This window comes from Chenopodium quinoa, unplaced genomic scaffold, assembly GCF_001683475.1.
Source record: "Chenopodium quinoa cultivar QQ74 unplaced genomic scaffold, ASM168347v1, whole genome shotgun sequence".
NCBI classification, from domain to species: Eukaryota; Viridiplantae; Streptophyta; class Magnoliopsida; order Caryophyllales; family Amaranthaceae; genus Chenopodium; species Chenopodium quinoa.
The window spans coordinates 2,553,396-2,575,834 of NW_018742577.1; the positions used below are offsets into that span (position 1 = coordinate 2,553,396).

Sequence of the window (22,439 nt, forward strand, 5' to 3'; positions counted from 1 at the left end):
TGAGGGTAACAATATATAAGGAGTATCCCTCAATTGCGCGGCAAATCAATTCGTGGCTCTTGCCATGGCTGGCTAATCTTACGCGATGTGTTTCACAAGAAAATATATTATGTATGGAATCCCCTTACTTGTCTCGTATCTCTTCCTCCATTGCCAGCTGACATGATGGATGCACTTGCAATTGATGCCGAGGAAGCTTAGCTTGCACCTTGATTACATCCGATAATGTTCATAATAATAGCATTATTAGTGTGCTTGTATTGGTTTTTGACAACATTATCTGATGATTTACTTTTCTACTCACTCTTGACAGGCAAGTTTCATGGATAATTTTTACACTACCAAGGATTTGATGCAGTGTTGTTGGCTGTAATATATATATTCTTGTAATCTTATTCGACTGTAAGAGATGTAGCTGTTGTTGATCCATTACTTCATTTTAGCTTTATACTTTGAAGTGAAATGACAAATGCATTGATGTGATTTTAATTTCTTCTAGCTACTGGTGTTTTTGGATTATTATCACTTTCATATGTTTGATTTTCTATGTTCACTGATTTGATTGTGGATAGTTTTCCATTGGTGGTAGCAGAAATAACCTATTGTACTGACGTATGGATTCAACTCACTTCAAAGAAATCCTCTCCAAGGACGCTCACTCATATCTTCTGTAATTGGCTGTTTTAGGATACTAGAGAATGGGTAGATGTTGTGACCAATGTTTCTTTTTGAACAAGACCGCTTCCTAAGGGAAGGATCTACTTGAGCAACATTGAATAACTACCATTAGGATAATAAAAGTGAGTTTTATTATTCATATTGATCCGTGTATTAAACTTTTATTTTAAACTATATTAATCTTTTGTGACTTTCATTGTAATCTATAATGCATGTGTACTTCTAATGACCGTATTCCCTTGGGTCCGGGTATTTTGATATAGAAGTTTATTATTTTTTAAAATATTTTTTTTAACAAACTCCGCTTTAAATTTATTCATTTTGATGATTTTTTGAATGATTTTTTCGTGTTATTAGAATTTTTAAAGTAAAATTTATTAAATACTATTGAAAATTTCACAAAATACAGTAATTTTTTATAAGAGTAATTATACTTTATACCGTACTTAATTAGCCATACAACTACTCGTATCTTTCTATTTTTTAAACAACCGTATTGCGTACCCGTTCTAATGCAACAGAGATTATAACACAATAACTTGTAGTTGTCATTTTAATTATATTACGACCTTTATTTCAAAGACATAGTGACTCTAATATTAGTAGCGCGTTTTGTATGGGGTTTGTCGCACTATGTGGCTGCTTATAAGAAAAATAAAATAGCCTATGCAACATTAACGAAGTAACCCATGACCTGTAAAGAATTACAATAGTGTTTATGTTGTCAACCAAACATGGCCTTACCATGTTCTCTCTCCCTTGTCCAAATAAGTTTAGTTTAGTTTTAAAAAATTAATTTCAATTCAATATTTTTTATTTTTTTGATTTTTTTTTATAAAAAAACATACTCCCTCTATTTTTTTAAATGCGTCAGTTTGACCGGCACATTTGGCGAGACGTAATTTTGACCATTAATATCTTTAATTGTGTATTTGTAAAAATTGTAACAAAATTATATTATAAAACTAGACATTATGACAATGATATATGATATAATAACATTTATTTATTTTATAGAGATAAAAAAATTAAGTCAACCACATGTAAATAGTGCAAAAATCAAAGTAATGCATTTAAATAAAGTGAGTATAAGTTTTACATTATAGAGTTCAATTCATACTTCATGGTATGGACTACGGAGTATCCAATTTTCCAACCTGATTATTCCACCAAAAATCACCATAATTTTGTCGGAGAATTCCAAGGTACTGTTGCAAGCAACCACGAACAAGATCAACTATATCTTCTCTGCCGGTGAGCATTAAGTCTCTAATTTGAGTTTATCATGAAGTGTAACATTGATTGAATTGACTAATCAAATTTTACATACACCATGTTTTGTTCTTCGAATTCTGTATTTCGGGTACCAATAAACCCTTCAATTAACCCCAAATCTCCAATCTTTTCTGAAACAAAATTCAACCCATTTCATGAATTCCCCAGTTCACCAAAACTCAGTTCCCGATTTCAAATCAGGTGTACCATTAGAAAGCTTAGAGATAGAATCGATACTGTGAAGAATACCCAGAAAATTGCAGAAGCCATGAAACTTGTGGCTGCTGCTAAAGTTAGGAGAGCTCAGGAAGCTGTTATTAATGGCAGACCTTTTGCTGAGGGTTTAGCTGATATGTTATACAATATTAATCTAAGTGTTCAATTAGAAGATGTAGATGTTCCTTTAGCTAGTGTTAGGACTGTTAAGAGAGTTGCCCTTGTAGTAATTACCGGCGAAAGAGGGCTTTGTGGTGGGTTTAATAGTGCAGTTATTAGGAAGGCTGAGAGTAGGATTCAGGAATTGCAGAAACTTGGTTTAGGTTGTACAATTATAAGTGTTGGGAAGAAGGGGAATGCTTATTTTTCGAGGCGGGTGTCTGATGTATCAGTGGATCGATTCGTAGAGGGGGAGGGATTTCCGACTGCTAGAGAGGCGCAGACGATTGCTGATGATGTTTTCTCTCTTTTTGTGAGTGAAGAGGTTGATAAGGTTGAGCTGTTGTACACTAAGTTTGTGTCATTGGTTAGGTCTGATCCTGTGATTCGGACCTTGCTTCCTCTTTCGCCAAAGGGGAAGGCTGTTGATGCTTATGGGAATAGTGTTGATGCATTGGAGGATGAATTCTTTAGGTTGACGAGTAAGGAAGGGAAGTTAGCAGTTGAAAGATTGAGAGTTGAGAAAAGGAAGCAGGAAGTGCAACCACTTTTGGAGTTCGAGCAGGACCCGGTTCAGATTATTGATGCAATGATGCCTTTATATTTAAACAGCCAGATACTGAGAGCCTTGCAGGAGTCACTGGCGAGTGAGCTAGCAGCGAGGATGAATGCCATGAACAATGCAAATGAGAATGCTATGGAGTTAAAGAAGACACTTTCTATTGCGTACAATAGAGAAAGGCAGACGAAGATTACTGAAGAGCTGTTGGAGATTGTTGCTGGAGCTGAAGCTCTTGTACCGTTTGATTAGATTGGCATCGGTTTAAAACATGGCTAGTTTGTTGCTCCAAGTTTCTTCCTTATGTTGATTGTTTAGTGCAACTCAGTTTTTAGACACAATGGACCTACTTTTCTTGAAGAGTCGACTCCAACTTTAATAATGAAGAGTGTCGCGACGAGTTTTTGAAACTTTTAAGTTGAAAGTACGAGTGTTACTTATTTGTCTTCCATCCTCTGAACTGTATGTGCTCATAAACTGTCAACTGATCAGATTGGACCGAGAATTCCATCTATTGGCACTTGTGAGAATATTGAATAAAGAGGAGAATTTGGAAGATGTAAAAAAAGCTGTTCAATTCATTTGTTCAAGGAACAACGTTTGTACATGTATGAACTAGAAATCAGTAGCTAATAGCACATAACCATCTATTTTCTCCCAAACTTGCCAAAAATAGAATTATGATGCACAGATTGCGCACCAGAATTTTGTTGGAGAATTTGACCCTTGCTCATTAATGCATGTCTGCATGTTTGGATAGGCCTAACTTGAGCCTATTTGATTTTACAAATACATTTAACAGTCACACCTCATGAGAAATTGAAAGATCAGAACGACAGCTTAAAGTATGTTCATCACTTTAGTACTTTTTGTGCTAACTTGACATCTTGAACAGTTGGATCATAGAGCTTAACGGGAAATAGTTTATTTATGAGTGAGGCAAAACAATAAAATCTTACTCGTATTCAACATCGTACTTGTGATCCATTTAGATCACGTACGTGTTTACAAGATCTTAATTTGACAGAGTTCATGAATCAGGAGTACTTTTCTTCATCCTTGTTAATTGATCAGTCTTTCCTAATTTCTTGTACTCTGATAGCTCAATAATAATTGTATAAATATAAGTAAATTATGTTCTACAAAGCATAATAGCTCAATAATAACTGTATAAATACAAGTAAATTATGTTCTACAAAGCATAAAATATTTTTCTTTTCCAGAAAAGAGTTTAGCAAACTCAGAGTAGCTTATGATATTATTAGCTCGTTATCAGTACTGTTCTATATTTCAAATTAAGTTCAACAAACAGTACTTACAAAACAATTTTTCACATCCTCAAAGAGTAGCAATTTCATAAACTCTTTGTCCCTCTAATATTTACCCTAATTTCTTTTCTAATCTGTTCCATTTATTGCCCCATAGTTCCATACACAAATGGCCATGCGAGACCATAACTCTCATATAGTGATCCCAATAATGTTCTCTTGTTAGCTTACCTTTAAAAAGTAATCATATTTCAACGGAGCAATCTTAGAGGGACAAAGAAAGTAATCCAATTAACATCTAATTGTATTGTATATTTACCCAGATTTGTGTTTTTTTCTTTTTTTCTTCCCTTTCAGGCATATGTTGAAAGTGACTCAAAATTCATTCATTGAACTTTGGCCCTATTGTGTGGGGGCTTGATATTACGAGATGCACCCCATTAAACATTTAATGACCATTCTTCTCTTTTTAGAAAGTGGCTTGTACCAATTCTAACTTTCACAATCAAGTGTAGCCTTCTTGATAGGGGGAAAATATGCATATTTTTGCGTACTTACCCCATATTCAGGAAATTACTCGTCCAATCTCATTTTATTTGCCCCGATTGGAACAAACAATAGAGACATGGATTATCACGGAGTACTTTTTAAAGTATCCAAACATACGCGTAAAACTGTACATTTGTACAATATACAAACTTAAGAGCTACGTATTATGTTCTCATTGTCATATATACGTAGTACATTGCCTCCCCTGGCTGTAACTTCCTCAAGTATACCCACTAAAGGTAATCCAATTGACCAACATAGTAAGATACCAAGTGTTCTTTTCTCCCCCACATTTTTACAATTAATATCAGAAAGATTATAACAGTAAACTGAGTGGCTAAAAGAAAGAAAAGAGGCCATCAAACATTATTGCAATGCTAGCTTCTACCACGTGATTTGTTTGCCCGTGAAGCATGAGATATAGCTTTGGCTTCTGAGGTCATCATCCACTCTCTCTCTGCACGACGCTGATGTTGCCTTGCATTCTTGGCTCGTTTAGGAGCCAACCTTGTATCTCTCTCAACAAATGCTAGCCTAAACTTCTCAGCCATGGACAACTCGCTGGGATTAGAAATGATGGGTATGGGATTAGAAATGATGGGTAGAATTCTTCTTGTTGGTCTACATGATACCCATATAGTGGGGTCTATATCCTCAACAGCATGTTCATCCAAAACTGTGTTTGGCAGAGCTTCCCTGGGGACAGCAACTTCCTTGAAGTCAAAAGGTGAAGGCTTTGGGTTGACCATAACACGAGGGCATTCGGAGGAGAAATTCTTCAAAGAATCAGGATCAATGTTTGGCTGAAAAAAGCACAAGAAATATTAGAGGTGAAAAATAGGTCTTAAAGAAGTAGACAAGGATGCAGACCTCATATCTGCTAAATACATAATCAAGCATTTTCCAATTCCCGGTATTTTACAAAAGATTAACAGCACTAATGGTGTACGCATCAGTATTTAAGACTAATTGAGATCTAGGCATGTGAGCAGTAAGGTGTAGCTGGAATTTCTAATCTTTTTGCAATTTCCATAGTCCCTGAATAACAGGTCACATGTCTACTTTAAGACGTGCCAAAATAATAGGTCACTTTCTATACATAGCAAGTCAAATATTAAGCTTTCTCATATTGACCTAATTAACACCCTCAGCACAAAATTGAAAGAAAGGCAGCAATGGTATGTTGGCAAAGCAGGACTTTTAATAGTGATAGAACATTTGATGTACAGCATTTACCCACCATAAATCAATTATGTACTGGTTAAACAAAAGCAGGCAACTTGATGTACAAGAAAGCTTTGCTCAAGGAGGAAGAATACTTGTTGATATGACATCAAGGATTAATGCAAATTCCATACAAACTTGTTTTCTATCTGTGGTAATATGGTGTGGTCCTTAAATTTTGCATGCTTACACATGAGGAAGTATGAGTTAATAACAGTTATTATCAGTCACTAACACAAGAACGGTAAAACAACCACCTCATTATAGGTACACTAGGAAGTTTGCGAGGACAACTGTAAGTGATTGATCAATAATTGTTATTAAAAGTGGACTTGCTTTATTTAACACCTTGTCACATTTAAATCCCCGCGTGCTTATGAGAAGAGCACATGGGGAGGAGAGAGGATGTGAATAGCACACAGAGAGGTATATATGAGTGATTGATCAATAACTGTTGCCATGACCCATAAGAAGAAATATGAGGTATGTTGCAATGATGAAATTAAAAAGCAAGATAATAATCATACCCACACAAGCCATCTCAGGGATTGTCCACCATGAGTAAACTCTGCGGTATCAAGTTCCTCCCACGAATCTCCTTCCAAATTGTTCAGATCTGGTTTAAATAAGTGTAAACTTCTTCTTGCTGTGTAATCACTCCGAGGACACCCTCTGCAAGATAAAGTTTGGTTCATAGCCTCTTCCAAGTTGCAATTAATAACCCACATCCTGGACAACCCCGTCATTTGGGATGTCAATTAATATAATAGACAACAATAAAGCCTAACCAATCTATAAACTAAAAAATAAGTATGATTTTGCCACAATCTATTTGCCAAAACCCCCTACACCCCCCCCCCCCACCCCCCCACCAGATTTCAGAACAAGAGTGGACGATATGACAAATAAATGAGATGTTTTATAATTTAAAAGTGAAGCCTGAAATTAAAATAAAATGCAGCTTCAAATATAACTATCATTTACACAAGGTTCAGTACTTCCATTATCAGTACAGCTACAAATTTAAAGCCCAGATATTAGTCAAAGAAACAAGTGCATACCCACATCTTAATATCTCCAAAGATTGACAATGCTCCACCAGTTGAGAGACACCATTAGGAGTGATTCTGCTGCATTGGCTGTAGGAAGGGAATTAACTTAGCTATTTCATACAACAGGTACAACAATAATAGAAAGGAGCAGTCAAGTTCTATCAACGTAACCTATAATGAACATGTTATAGAATGCATCAATAGACAGGATCACCTTTGACTAAAGTATTCATAACTTTGATTAAACTACAAAACTTTGTAAAACGGGGGGGGGGGGTATACAGCAAGTTGTTGAAATTCTTAGAGCATTAAAACAAGCAACAAATTACAAATGGTTTTTTAACTTTTTTGTCAGTTCAAACAGTTATTTGACAAAACAATCTCAAACAAAAGCCCCAAAAAAATTACGTAGAATTCCTAAATTTATGATGGCCTGTGATTTGTTATTCATTTTACTCAAATTATCAGCCATCCCAATCAAAACTCAAACCTTATATTCACTGCTCGCAAATTTGGACACATCTCTGCCACCTTTGCAAGACCAAAATCTGAGACATCTGAACAAGAAACGTCAAGGATTTCCCAGGTGCCATCAGCAAGAGAGATGATTACTTCATCATTTAGAAGCTTTTTTCTCCTAGCAACTGCAGCAATTGACAGCTGTAGTTTATAACAATGATAAAATAAAAAAATTGTAAGTACACAAGCCTGAGAAAGAATTCAAATAAGCACAATTTTGTAGACATCAATGATTTGATAACAGTAACAACAGAAAATGTCAGCTAAGTATGTCTCTTCACCCTCCATCACACACACACACACACATACACAGAGAAGAGTTTGGTTTAGACGAACTATCAACATCTTGGTTACCCTTCTCAGAAAAGTTTCTACTTTTAGGCTTCTTAGAGTTACTTTGGTTACCAGAATTCCCAAAGTCCTTCCTCTTTTCTTCAACATAGCTACTTTCAGATGCGTCTTTAACATTCAAACTATATAAATGCGCAACTATTTCATACACCTTGTCTAATGTCTTTAAAACCTTCTCCGCCAAATCTTTCTGCAGTTGCTTAACTCTGAGCTTTCAATTCTACAGTATGACTTTTGGGGAAAATCTGGATAGGGTAATATAATTGTTGTAGTAATCTAAAATCGACATACGACCATCTCCTGATGAACTCTTAAGCCTTATGCTTCTTCTGGAAAGGAGAGTAATATTTATTTCTCGACGCGGTATTAGAGGTCTCCCACCCAAAGTTTGGTTGGGCTCTAATACTCTCAACATTATCTTTCCACCACATATCGGCCTCATCTTTCAAATACATAGCAGTCTGATCAACCTTCATGCCCTTTTCAGGCTGCAAACAACTTATCAAACTCGCGTACCCAGTTCTCCAAAAAGGTGGGGTCAGCACTCACTTTTGGTCTCACTTGGCCAGTTTCTTAAATATTTCATCACGTGGATCAGGTAATTCCACACGTTCTGGTTCAAATTCTGGGCTAGCATCCTTATAGCATCGCTAAATACCCTCTTAAACCAATTTATGTGCTATAAATGCAATTTTGTGACTAAGTGCCTATGCCTGATTAGCATTTTCCCATTTCAACTTAAGCCGGAGTGAATGCTTACTGCATTCAGGTGTAGGGACAATATGGCACGTAACGATGCTCCTTTAGCCGATGCTATAAGAATGCTAGCTCAAACTTTGAACCAGAATCGTGTGGAACAACCTGATCCACCACTGAAATGTTTAAGAAACTGGCCAACTGCCCAAGTAAGACCACCTGTGTTTATAAAGGGGGTGCTGACCTCACCTTCTTGGAGAATTGGGTACGCGAGTTTAATAAGTTGTTTGTAGCGCTGAAGAGGGGATGAAGGTTAATCAAGCTGCTATGTATTTGAAAGATAAGGCTGAGAGGACTAGAACCCAACCAAACTTTGGGTGGGAAACCTTTAAGACTGTGTAGATAGATAAACTTTACCCTCCTTTCCTGAAAAAGCAGAAGGCTCTGGAGTTCATCAACTTGTTCCTTGATTTTAGATTACTACAATAGATTCATGACCCTGCCCGGAAGTTGTCCCTATTGAAGAATTGAAAGTTCAGATATTTGAGCAATGGTTGACTAAGCAAGTGCAGAAAGATTTGGCGGGGAAGGTTTTTAAGACCTTAGGTAAGTTGCATAAAAGAGCTGCACATTTATATGGTCTACATGTTAAAGACGCATTTGAAAGTAGCAATCCTGGAGGTTTGGGAATTCTAGTGACCAAAGCAACTCTAAGAAGCCTAGAAGTAAAAACTTTTCTGAGAAGGGTAAACAGGATGTTGATAGTCTAAACCAAACAATAGGGAAAGACGATTCTTCTGTAAAAGGTGTAACAGGAATCATCTTGGAAGAGAATGTGAGGGAAATCTGGCGACATCAGATAGTACAATAAAAAGGGGCATAGGGAGTTCAAATGATAATCCAAGCGGAAATGCTCAGCATAGGCCTAAGCCTAATATTTTCTATAACCAGGGAGTTGTAACTCTTAGCTTGGAACAAAAGTGAGCCTCTTGAATGCTCATCGATGTGTAACTCTCTGTTTATAGTATATCTATCCTTCTATTTATTTTTCTAAAATTACTTAAGTTTTTTTGAATGATCTGAAACTATCAAAATTGTGTAGTTCACAAAGCTAAAGACTTACAAGAGAGTGATCAAATGAGTATTTCACAAATGGTTAAACCAAATACTTCTTACAAAAAGAAAAATATAGTTTTAGATGTAAATTTACTTTAACAAATATTTTTGCCAAAAATCAACTGTCTTAACAGCAAAGGGATCCCCATCCCCTGTATCACTTATTCCCCATGCTCAAAGATTACTATCAATAGCTCTCAGCTATAAGGAAGCTGAATTCTTCTACTTAGGCTGATAAAACTGGCAATGGGTGGCCTGAAATTAGATCTTTTTTTCCTCAGATGAGACACATGATTCTCTTTTTCTCCTAGAGGCAACAAAAATATTATGTGAAAAGTTGTCAAACACAACCACCTGGTTATGTAACAAATTGAGTGAATTGATTAATTTCGAAAATTCTTTGGTATATAAAGCCACACTTATTAACCAGCCCTTAGAAAAGGGGCTGGAGCATATCCATAGAGTATAAACACAATGGACTCTTAGTTGGAGGTTCCAATCTCAGTTATGGGCAATGGTACAGCAAATTTTAACTTTATGGTCCACTGGGTCTTGAAGAAGATTTCTTTACGAGAAACCAGTATTTTCACAATCAGGCAAAATAGGGCTCTTAGAGAGTACCTTCACAAGCTTGAATGATTGAATCTCTATGCTCTAACGGCAAGGAAGAACGGAAACAAATGTATTGCTGCTTAAGGTATGAAAGATGCATCAGTAGAGTAAAAAAGTATAATTACTAACGAGATTTGGCGGGCTGAGGCTAAGAAATAAATGTGCCTTTGACGAGGCCCTGATTAGCTATATTAGGTATGAAGCTGCACAACTCCTCTTCTATTTACCCAACCACAGTGTTTAAGGTTTCCATATAAGAATTCTCTGCCGGTATCTTTATTAGAAGAAGCAAAGGAGAGATAACTCAACACTTAAACCAGTTGGTGAGACTACATTCATTGAAACTTGTTGAAGCAGTACAAAGATATCTGGATATGTAGCTACTTATTGTAAAGAAAGACGGTTATGGTGAATGAAAAATGATGCTGACAACTGCAATACTTTGGTCCATAATATTTATTTGCTACTTATTCATAGGGAGAAGGATAAGGCCCCGGATACTAATGGAAGAGAGTAAAAATATACTTTAGACCACAGCAGAAGCATCCATAACAAGGAGATGAGGGATCTTATTGAGAAGTTATGGACGCATGCAAAGCAATAGTTCAGCTCCCTTTAAATTCAGCCTTCTACACCATCATGAACTTGGAAGGGAGGGCAATTTCCAGGTGCAGCTCAATATCTAGATTGACGCTTACAATAAAATGAAAAGAAAATGCGATATTGTGAGCAGGGATTGGGAGCCCAGAGGGTAGTATAGCACAAGCGGGGAAACTGATTACACTTTCAGTTTGGATGTAAGTCTAACAATGTTATGTAGCTAAAAATTTTATCCAAGCAGAGGCAATGGCTCAACTTGAGGCAATACAATGGACTACAATCACAGGAATCTTTGCTGTAGAGTTCTACAAAGATTTTGACCTACTGGTCCAGGGAATGAAGCCTGATGCTAAGTGCACAAGAAACCTACTTATCATTAGAAGAGATACGGAGGATACTACAAGAAGCTGGTAATTTTTCTTCATGTATAAATTCCAACCTTCCTACAGCTTCTGTTCACAAGGACCACAATATGGTATCTAAGCCAATTTCATTTTGCAGTTAATCTTTACTAACAGCATATGCAGAAATCTTAAAACAAAAGGTACAAGTAAACTAATGAGACTATGGTCCATGGGAGTGCATATTGGATTAATACATATATTGAGCATGCAAATGCCTAATTATAAATTCATGACCTACAACTTTGGTTTAATAAAAAACTGAGCCTGTAACTCATTGGATTTGAGATCAAACATGACTTATCCAATCCAAACAACAAACGGTACAAAATAAATCAAACCCTCAAGGCTCAAATGGACATAACCAGCTAATTCTAAATTTCTAATTTCCCTTTATGAGTCTACACATGAGGTACAAGTGTACAGCACATAGTACTCAATATCATCTTCTAAACCAAAAATGTATGAAGAATAATTAAAACACAACCTTAATATGCGCCGGAAAACCGATAGCAATCTCGCCCAACTCGGGAATGAGATCCTCCAAATGCTTCCCAATGACAGCAATGCATAAGCTGACCAAACTCGGAGGCTTGGTTCTTTTAAGTGGAGGGACTGCAATAAAATCACACTAAACTTATAAGCTCATATCATACTTAATTGCCATATACTTTAGCAACTTAGTGAGGGGAAAATGTACACAATCATATCCCTATAAATTTAAATAGACTTGAAGAACATTAGGGTTTTGCTTTCTCGTCAAGGATTGCAACTATCTAACTTAATTAACAATGAAAGACACTGAAAATTTGGTAACGTATTAACCCTTGCAAAGTATCAACTAGATTAGTTGGTAAATCCATGGGGTTGGGTGTAATCATGTCTACACGCATGCCCTTAATCGCACTTCAGTGCAAAAAGACCAATGAGAGAACAAACAATCAGCTAAAAATGTTGATGCACCAAGGACATTTAACATCAATTTGCTCTACTAAGCTCAAACCCACTCATCATGGCTTTCAACTACCTAACTGAACAACAGTGCAAGATACCCAAAATTCAGTCACCAATTAAGCCTTTTACTTCCAATGTCAATTAGGGTCATACGGCCTGAGATCGAATCTTGTCTACACTAGTACCCTTTAACGCAATTTATTCATCAAACAATTTATAAGCCTTATTACTCAATAAGAAGTCCAAAGTTACAACTTTGCACACCCAGTATTGTCTGTTGCGGCAACTAAACCATACCAATGTCAATTAGGGGCATACGCCCGAAATCTGGGATCAAATCTTGTCTACACTAGTACCCTTTTAAGCAATTTCTTCATCAACAATTTATAAGCCTTATTACACAACAAGAAGTCCAAAGTTACAATTTTGCACACCCGATATTGTCTATTGCAATCAAATATTAACAATTCAAGATAAGAGAGATTGAGAGAGAGTGAACCTGGGAACAGGAAAGGGGCGGCGGCGGTGGCGGAAGAATCAAGAGCAAGATTTTGGAGAGAAGCTGCAATGGCGGTTGCCGGTGCTTGGTGTTCCTCCATTGAAGTGAAGCTCGAGTTGTTGAAGATGAATCAGAGGAGAGAGAAAATTTGGTCGACTTTGGTTAAATTTTCCAATTTATATACGGGGTGTTCATCGCCGACGTTGGACGTTTGTGCTTTCGTTTTCCTCATTACTCAGTATTTTTTGATCTTTTTTACCATGCCAGCCACAAAAGTTGTGAAAGTTGGTGTGTTGCATTGTATTGGGCTTAATTTTGATGGGTGCCTAGCAAAAACTATTGAGGTCACATGCTCACATAGATGAGGCAGTCCTGGCCGACGTGGCCCGGTTCGGTGTGCCTAAATGTAAAGAGGGCTTGTTGGAATTTGAAAATTCCTATTTTCTTGGTTAATGTAGAATAGATTAATTTCTCGAGTTTAAGATAAGAAGAAGGAGACTCACCTAAGGTGGCGGAATATTAAATGTTTGCCTGTTTTCCACTTCAACCTCGTATCAAAATTCAAACATGATGTTTAGGCATATCTACACTTTATTCACAAACAATACTTAAGTTGTATCATATTGCTTGTAAAAAATGAATTTTTTTTTTTTTTTTTTTTTTTTTTTTTTGCAAGACCATGTTCAAGTTAGAAACAAATTATGAGTTTTATGGAATTTCTTATTCTCTAAATTTGTCATAGCATAAATAGAGAACCTTGATATATTCTATACATAACTAAAGAACTTTGATACATGCAAACTAATAAGATGAGCTAATGATAATGGATACACCCTGCTATAAGTGAACTTGGATACAACCCATATTTTGTACTCCATACTTTAAACCTTCATTTACGATATAAATTTAGGTATTACTCATATGTAGTAGGACTATAATTTACAACAAAGTGTCTATAAGAGTTAGCTCATAAAATATATAACTAGTATAAAAAATTTAAAAGGCTTGAGTCAAGATTAAGTAATTGTCACTATTCTAAAAAAAAGGGATACAAAACGGAGTACACAAATGGCCGTATTTACAATTTTAACCATATAATTCATTCTTCCAAACGGTCACTGGGATAGACTAAAATTAACATCTCTTATTCTTGATGAAATAGTGGCACAAGTAGTAGGGATCCCCAAGTAAGTCTCAGCCCTGCATCGTGCTATGCATACCATGGGGGCATTTTGGGAATTTCACAGTTAAGTGAGTGTATGCTAAAAGTTTATACGTATCTAAGTACACATATAAAAGCGTCTGATACCCATTTGAATTGGAGTTCTCCGTTTCATCTTCTCCCAACTTTTCATTTTTCTGCTTGTGTAGAGGTAATCATTCGTCCATTGCAGTGGTATCTTCTTCACCATTTTCGTCCACAACAAAAGGCGTATTATAGGGAGAAAGCCTTCGTAGTTCCAATGAAGGGAAGAGGTTAGTTTAAATTGGAAGTTGTAGTAATTTAGGGTTTTAACGAGGGAATTTGCGAAAATGAAGGGTTAAATATTGATTGAATTATTAGCGAATTATGGAATTAGGGTTTTAGTTGTTATTGAATCATTAATTTAATTGGTAATGAAATTTTGAATTATGAAATAATCTTGAAATTAGGGTTTTGCGAAATGGGTAATTGGGGAAATAATTTGTTCGTTATTGAATTGGAAATTGGTGTTATATAAGATTAAGCACTTAGAGTTGAATGATGTTCTTTATTTTGAATTGTGGATATTGTTTAGTAGAAATAGTTGAATGCATGTATGAGGATCGTTAATATTCTCAGTTTATGCATGTAGAGAGATCTCGAATTGTTTATGTGTCTGAGTTTTTGAAGTTGGTAAATGATATTGATGCATGTACAACTGTATCTTAGTATTTCATTTTGTGATGTTGAGTTTATGCATGTAGAGAGAACCCGAATTATTTATGTATTTGAGTTTTTGAAGTTACTCAATGATATTCATGCATGTAGAGCTGTATCTGAGTATTTGATTTTGTGATGTTGAGTTTGTGAAGTTGTATTGTGTTAATGCAAATAGCTTGTTTGACTTTTTGAAGTGTGAAGTTGCATTTATGAGGCATTATTTGAAGTAAGGTGTGTTGAAGAATTTAATAATAGTGTGTATTGAAGTGAGGCATTCTTTGATATTCAGGTAATGGGAAGGCCATAAAGGGTAGTGGTAAATGTTATTTGTGGTAAAGGGAAAGGTAGGAGTGGTGGTAAAGGGAAAGAAGGTATGAGAGTAGAGGGTCGCAAAAGGAAAAAAGTGGTTGAGAGAATATATGGGTATGAGGAATCATCATTTGAATCAACCTCTGAATCATCATCTGGATCGATGTCAGATCTGATTTTGAGTATGAACCTGAATCAGAAGGGGAAGCAGTAATGCAATATAGTGTTGTTGTAGTGATGATGTTAGTCATTGCTACAGCAGTGGTGATGAGGTATGGCTTGAATTTGTAATATGATTGTGATGAGGTAAGACATGACTAAATGTATGTGGAATGATTATATAATGTTGGGGTGTGTGTGTAATGATTTGCAGGTGAAGAAGGCTGAACGCAAAGCGAGGAGGAAACAAAAAATTGATCCGAAGGTGTTTGTGGTGAGTTGGTTGTTTATATGAATGGATGAAATTACCTGTAGTTGTGGTGGTATTTATTTTATACTCTGGTGCAGGATAATTTCCAAAACTCTAGGAGGCAAGGTGAAGGAGTCCGGGACTGTCATTGCTTCTTTCAAGAGCAAGAAAAAGGTATTAAAATCAAAACCATAGCTTTTTGAAAAAACATATTGTATAGAAATTGGAAAGTTGTAGGATATTGATGTTTTGTAGTTAATGTAGTTCTGTCTCCGTTTTTCAGGCAATGAATGTCAACTGCCCCGTGGAGACATTGGGTAGGATTTTAGGTAACTTTGATGACAACAAGAAGCGTGTTGTCAGGGAAATGGGTTTTGGGGGCTTGTTTTATCTTAAGTGGCTGCCACGACAGTTGGCCTTCTGGCTGTGTACTAGGGTTGATGTAAGTAAAAGATGCTTGTTGACTCTTGATGGACAATTGTTTCCATTAGACCCAATTCAGGTCCATTGCGTGTTGGGCCTTCCCTATGGTCCAAGAGTTGTACCGAAGAAGGTAGTGGACCAGGAGTTGGAGGATACACTATGGAATACATATAGCACAACAACAAGATGCGAGACAAGAGGCATAACTAGGAAGACACTTGTTGAATATTTGGAGGGTCCTTGTGTAGATGAAGATGAGTTTAAGAAGGTGTTTCTAATGTATGTGTTGAATGTACTGTGTTCATCAACATGTCATCGTATAAAGAAGCAATTTCTTCATGGTGTATCAGTGGCAGACAATGCCCCTCTGTATAATTGGTGTGAGTTTGTACTAGATGAGCTTATGAAAGCACTAGTACAGTTTAGTAAAAGGATTTATGGCGATGATCTTAATTTTAATGCAAGTAGTGGTGGATGTACTTTGTTCTTGTCGGTAAGTTTGATTTTAATTGCAATGATTAGTATGACCAGATATCAATGTTTTGGACTATTTTGGACTAACAACCTATGTATATTGGCAGGTGTTTTATTTGGACCGCCTTAATCGCTCACCCCTTAAATGGGGTGAGTTTCCTAGGATCAAAGTGTGGTCGAGGCAGGAGATGAACAATGCAATATCCGTTGATTAGTTTGAAACTGGTGATTATGAAGCCCGTGGTGTAAGTGTTTACATAGGTTAGGTACATTTGTAATTACAAATATGGTTGACTAATATAAACAATCCATTTATTTCAAATGTGTTGTAGTGTGTGAATGTGAAGTATAGGTGGGATCACCCCTTAAAAGCAGGAGACATCTTGCCTTCTAGGAGGAAAAGATCAAAGGATTGTGCTGATGTAAGTGTTGTGTATATTTTCTCATAAGTATCTGACAAGGTGTTTATGACTGAGGTGGTGTGTGATGATTTTTTATTTATATATCTTAGGTGCTAAATGCTTTGAAGACTGTACTGAACAAGGAAGGTGTACTAGAAGAAGAACCAGAGGAAGTGGAATTGGAGACTAATCCACAAAATGTGATGAGGAGAAGAAAGGCAACAACCGATCGTCCGATCGATCGTGATACAAATTTAGGAGAAGGTGATTACTTAATTCAAATAAAAATTACAAATGTTACAAATTTCAAACAGAAAGTGTGATAATTGTGATGATATATGCAGGCAATGCAAATGATGCAGACAAGTCGGTTGTTAATGTGGATGTGCACGAGGCGGTAATGGCTAATGATGCAGACAAGTCGGCTGATGTGCACGAGGTGGTAATGGGTGATGATGAGCTTGTTGATGTGTAAGTTAATCAGGATAATGTTAATTAGGATAATGTTGTGAAGGAGAATGTGGTGAAGGAGTCGAATTGTAACTTAGTTGAAAAAAATTTTATCAAATGGAGAGTGAAGAGGTTAACTCAAATTCCGATGTAGATGTGAATGACTTAGTGTAGGCCACGAAGATACATAGCAGAATTCCCATCAGCCAACCTTTCAGCATCAATGCAGTGTTCCATAGCTCTAACATATTTCTCAACAAAATCACACAGACTAGTATGCTTATCAAACAAATCATCAAAAAAATTATGAATGCTTTCCGACCTTTGAGTTGTCTTCATTCCAGCCCAAAACATGTGCTTCATTGCTGCCAGAATCCACATTTCCCGCTCCGAATACAAAACAGCTAACCAAAAATTACTCTCTAGCTTATGCGTAGCTATAAACTCTTTCCACCTCTATTCGAACTCTTGCATACTTAAACGATCATAAATAATATTTTTCAGCTCCTCTTTAAATTCAGCATACCCTTTACACTTCCCTAACTTGCTGACAAATTTTTCAGTGATATGCTAGAGACACCATCTATGCCTTGTTTGTGGCATGACATCCTTTAATGCTTTGCGCATGGCTGCATCTTGATCAGTCAAAATAGCCATCGGAGGGATCCCTCTACAACATCAATCCAAGTAGAAAACACCCACCTAATGAAAATAACATAAAAAACAGAAAACAATCTTAGCAATTTCATTCAAATGTAATACAATTAACGGAGCAAAAATGCAACAAAGTAATAGCTCACCCACTTGAAGGTTTCAGCATTTTCCCAAGAAATAAGGGCACAACCAAGCAAAATTGTCTGCCCGTGATGGTTAACACCAACAAAATTTGCAAAGGGCAAATCATATTTATTCAACAGGAATGTCGTATCAAAACAGATAACATCTCCAAAGTCTTCGTACGCAGCTCGACTACGAGCATCGACCCACTACACATCATGTAGTACACCGTTCTTATCCAACTGCTGCATGTGATAGAAATTCTTGTTGTTCTTCTGCATCATCTGAAAATCATTCATCATTGCATTCGCATCTCCATCTTTGAATTTCAGCTTCTTCTCCCTCGCCCTTAAGTTATGCAAGTCCTTCTTAGTGAAACGCATATTCTCTAGGCCATTCCTCTCTCTAGCTATCAGGTTATGCATAGTTGAAGTGCTGATCCCAACATCATTAGCAAATTTAAACTTTTTCCTAACATAGGGCATCCTCTCTAACTCTACCAACCTATACTTTAGAACTAGCAATGCTTTGGAAGGGGTTGGATTATGGTTCCTATGCTTCAACTCCACCTTCTTCAACTCCCATTTCCCATTATCCAACAACCCAACATATACCTTTGCAAGACACCCACATTTTTTAGACTTCTTCATTGCTACGGGTTCCCCTTCTAACTCCCTTGCCACTCTTTTCCCACCAACTTTATTCCTTGTATTTGGTTTACCATAACAGCCGCATTTCCATGTTGTAGCACGTTTAACCTTAACTCCTCCCACAACCTTATAAGCACTTTGAGCAAGCACCACCCCAAACCCTTGCTGCTTGCCATACGCATTGTAATACATATCCGCTTCTTGCCACGTATCAAAAATCATACCCACTTCAGGAGGGTCCACGCTAACACAGTCCATGTTCACCATAGACTTGCACTCCTTCTCATCTAGAGTGCGATATCCTCCACTTTCCCCACTCCCCTCTACATAATCCACAACCATATTACCTTCATTGTCACCCATTTTATCATCACCAATCAACATGACTTCATCTTCCTCAAAAATTTCATCTTCTCCTTTTCCCCCCAACAAACAACCAATTCCTTCTGACATTTACACCTATATTCAAGGCAAATTTACACAAACACAGACATATTCTAACACAAACACATACATATATACTAAACTCCCTAAATCAATCATTTATTGTAAATCAATGCAATCAAATCACTAACTACGTACACAAATACAATACAATAACAAACATTTTACACAGAAATCATTACACATTACTCCAATAACAAGATGATATACCAAACTAGTTTACTTTATCAACTTTTTAAAGCAATATTCAATAATGGATAATCCAATTTTGTCATGTAAGCTTCAAAACTTTACCAAAACACCAACAATTTATCTAGAAATCAATAACTTATTTACAATAATTAAACAACTTTCCATAATTTAACTACAAACCAATGATTTACCTAATGTCATACAAATCTAATATTCAATAACTTAGCTATTGATTGATAATTTCACTTAAAAATCTAATGACCCAAGCAGGTTTAGCTCAAGCAATCACTCACCGCCACTTCCGCTTCAAACGCCCAAAATTAATATTTGCAATTCACAAACCCTAATCGAACAAAACACCAACACCATTATTATTCCCCCAAAACAAATACCAACTAATTTAATTAAATCACCATTTGAGAAAACATACCTGCTTCGGACTGCGAGGAGAAGTGCGATAAGAATTGTTCTTGACACTTGAACTACTAACCGAAGAGAAGTGCGAGGAGAAGACAGTACAAGTGTTGAACTCAACGAAATTCAAAATCTAGAGAGCATTCAATTCAATTAGAGTCTTCAACGGGACACTGTTTAACAACGGTATCAACGAGAACTCAAAATACCGCGTATTTTGTATATTATACACCTTTACATTTACTTCGTATAAACCTACACCTTTTAACACAATCGGGCCCCACAATCGTCATATTATAATAGTTTTCCCTTGTGTTGTGTACACCACGGTGCAGGAAGAAGAATTACCCAGGGATCCCCCTCCCTTCAACCAACATTGAAGATAAACCCATTTGGGGTCCAACCTAGAGGTGATCATTGAGCGGGCCGGGCCGTAACTAAAAAAATGGCCGTTTTTCGGACCGGATTTTTTGTGCCTAAACCCGCCCAAAATGGTCGGGTCGTGCGGGCTTTTCGGGCCATTTTCGGGACGGGCCTAAAAATTAACTAAAAATGCATAAAATCGCATTCCCAAACCCGTCCCAAAAAAAAAAAATCGGCCCGGGCCATACTTGATCAGCTCTAGTCCAACCCCCTAAAAAAAAAAAATTTCAGTAAAATCCACTAATTGGCTAGCTCATAATTTAGATCCAGATGACAATCCTTGACATATCGTTGGTTATGGAAAGTGGATATCCCTTCAAAACAATCACTTTTCTTATGGCAGAGTTTCAATAGCTTTTGTTTAGAGTAAAAATACCTTAGACGCGTGGACCAATAAACTAGTGACACGTGTCCCCTAGGGCAACGCTCAAAAAGTCAACCAAGGCATGACACGTGGCACCAGACAACATCAGGGTAAAACGGCCTTCAAGCCCAATTCCCAAGGAATCATAAAAACAGCATAGCCCATTTACCTATGTTAAATAACTTAGGAGGCATGCACTCCCATACACTATAATTAATGTTCATAAATAAATAGTAGGACACATTCATTACAACATTTAATACAATAATTACATTCAATCCGAAACTGAGAGAATTACTCTGATCTTTTAGCTTTCAGTTATTACTACCCACTTTCCAGTACTAACTTGACCATTAAACTGGGGCTTTCGTTATTTTGTCGGTACATCGCATCAAGTGGGCTGTATTCAGTATTGTAACTCTCTTGCAGGAGCCATTCTGAAAACCTCGAAACAACTTTAGTGTTCAAGACACTCTGCTTAAATGATAATTTATTCTAAAAATACATGGCCTTTGTGTAACCATCAAGTAGAATTCATTGACCATTTGTTTTTAAAGTGTGACAAATCTTCCTTCTTTTGGCTTCACCCTGTAACTGCCGCTTGGTTCAGTTGATCCCTTCCCACACAAGGCCTAATCGATACCTATTATCTCAAAAAAATCGTAACCTAATGGAAATCCATATTCTTACTTTGAAGCATTTGGAAATAGTGTAATGTATGTTATCATTTATTTTCCAAAGTAATAGTTTTGATCCAGTTATGATATACCATGGAGGAGTTTTTGCGTTCAATGAGTGGGAACAAAGAAGCCTGATTGATATATACCTTCTACTCTTCAAGATCTTATATCACGAGATCTCCCCCCCCCCCCCCCTATTCTTTCCTTCACAAGCAGCAGCAACATCACCATCATCCTTCCTCTATTCTGGTTGTTTGGACACCCTCTCATCCAAATTTCTTCAAACTAAATTTTGATGGGTCGGTTCGAAACAATTCACAAGTAGCAGATGTCATCATCAAGGACTGCAAAAGTGCCCTATTTTCGGCACCAACTTACAACCTTGAAAATACAAAGGTGTTTGTTGCAAAAACAACTTCTCTTGATAAAGTCATAATGCTAGAGCTTTGACAGGATGTCCTTAACATCGAAATCGAAGGTGACAACTTACTCATTGGCAATGCAATTACATCCAAGTGGTCCATCCCATAGCAAGTCCAAAACATCATTGAAGACTCATATTCTATTGACAAATTTTGACAATTGGAGCATCAAACTAACGCGTCTATGGAGAAGCAAATCGAGTAGCAAATTGAATAGCATATGTAGGCCATCTAGCGGTAGATTCTATGTTAATTAATGATTGTACATTTGTACTAGCTCAAATCTAGCTTTCATACTCCAAATTTACACAATAGGGATTCCCTTCGTGGGAAGGATTTTATATTATTATTTCCTTTCACCTTTAAAAAAAACTGATATATCGCAATTGTTTTCCCATATATTCAAATAATCAAGAATATTTTGAAAATAGACTTATCAAATTGGATTATTAGTTCATTTTATTTGTGTCGTTATTTTCGAATTAGAAGATTCGTTTTGAATCTAGTCACTTTCGAAATTATCCCATTTTCGAAAACATAATCAATTTTACCCGAATTTATTTATTTTAAGACTAATTAACCCGATTCGGACCAATCCAAGACATTCAATGGTGTTACTTGTGTGATTATGTCAAGTCTACTTTCTCAAGTGGCAAACACAACATCTAAAAACTCTTCATGATTGTTCTCATGCTTATTTATTGGACCCACAAAGCCCCAACTTTCATGACTTTCTTCTCTAAAATACAAATTAAATTAAACAAAAAAATCAATCAATCAATTAACAAAAAAAAGCCAAAATAAAAAATAAATAAAATAAAATTATTCTTTGGATTGCGTTGAGTCTACGCCTTTTCTGAACCCTTTCCTGTCTCTGCCTTGGCCCTACTCATATTCTCCCAGAAACTTCCTACTTTAGATATTCCTGCCCCCTTATTATGACGTAATTATTCCCTTTTATTCCGTAATTAATATT

At 36.5% G+C, this 22,439-nt stretch overlaps 3 protein-coding genes across 4 annotated transcripts; 1 reads left to right on the forward strand and 2 right to left on the reverse strand.

Moving 5' to 3' along the window:
- Positions 1 to 1,772: 1,772 nt before the first annotated feature.
- LOC110720951 (ATP synthase gamma chain 2, chloroplastic-like) lies at positions 1,773 to 3,494 on the forward strand. Its single transcript, XM_021900055.1, has one exon. It carries the CDS (start codon positions 2,012 to 2,014, stop codon positions 3,137 to 3,139), a length of 1,128 nt encoding a protein of 375 aa, XP_021755747.1. The 5' UTR covers positions 1,773 to 2,011; the 3' UTR covers positions 3,140 to 3,494.
- Positions 3,495 to 4,728: 1,234 nt separating this feature from the next.
- Positions 4,729 to 13,350, reverse strand: LOC110720953. Of its 2 annotated transcripts, none has more exons than XM_021900056.1 (6): positions 12,729 to 13,350; positions 11,763 to 11,890; positions 7,471 to 7,640; positions 6,990 to 7,067; positions 6,456 to 6,657; positions 4,729 to 5,507 (listed from the first exon to the last, which is right to left on the reverse strand). In XM_021900056.1, exons 1-6 carry the CDS (start codon positions 12,826 to 12,828, stop codon positions 5,082 to 5,084), a joined length of 1,104 nt encoding a protein of 367 aa, XP_021755748.1. In that variant the 5' UTR covers positions 12,829 to 13,350; the 3' UTR covers positions 4,729 to 5,081. The 2 variants fall into 2 exon arrangements, with proteins under 2 accessions (XP_021755748.1, XP_021755749.1); XM_021900057.1 differs by having other exon boundaries at positions 6,456 to 6,600; positions 12,729 to 13,347.
- A 4,733-nt stretch (positions 13,351 to 18,083) lies between these two features.
- LOC110720716 (protein FAR1-RELATED SEQUENCE 8-like) lies at positions 18,084 to 18,977 on the reverse strand. Its single transcript, XM_021899765.1, has one exon. The coding sequence runs from the start codon at positions 18,975 to 18,977 to the stop codon at positions 18,084 to 18,086; it is 894 nt and encodes a 297-aa protein (XP_021755457.1).
- Positions 18,978 to 22,439: the final 3,462 nt, after the last annotated feature.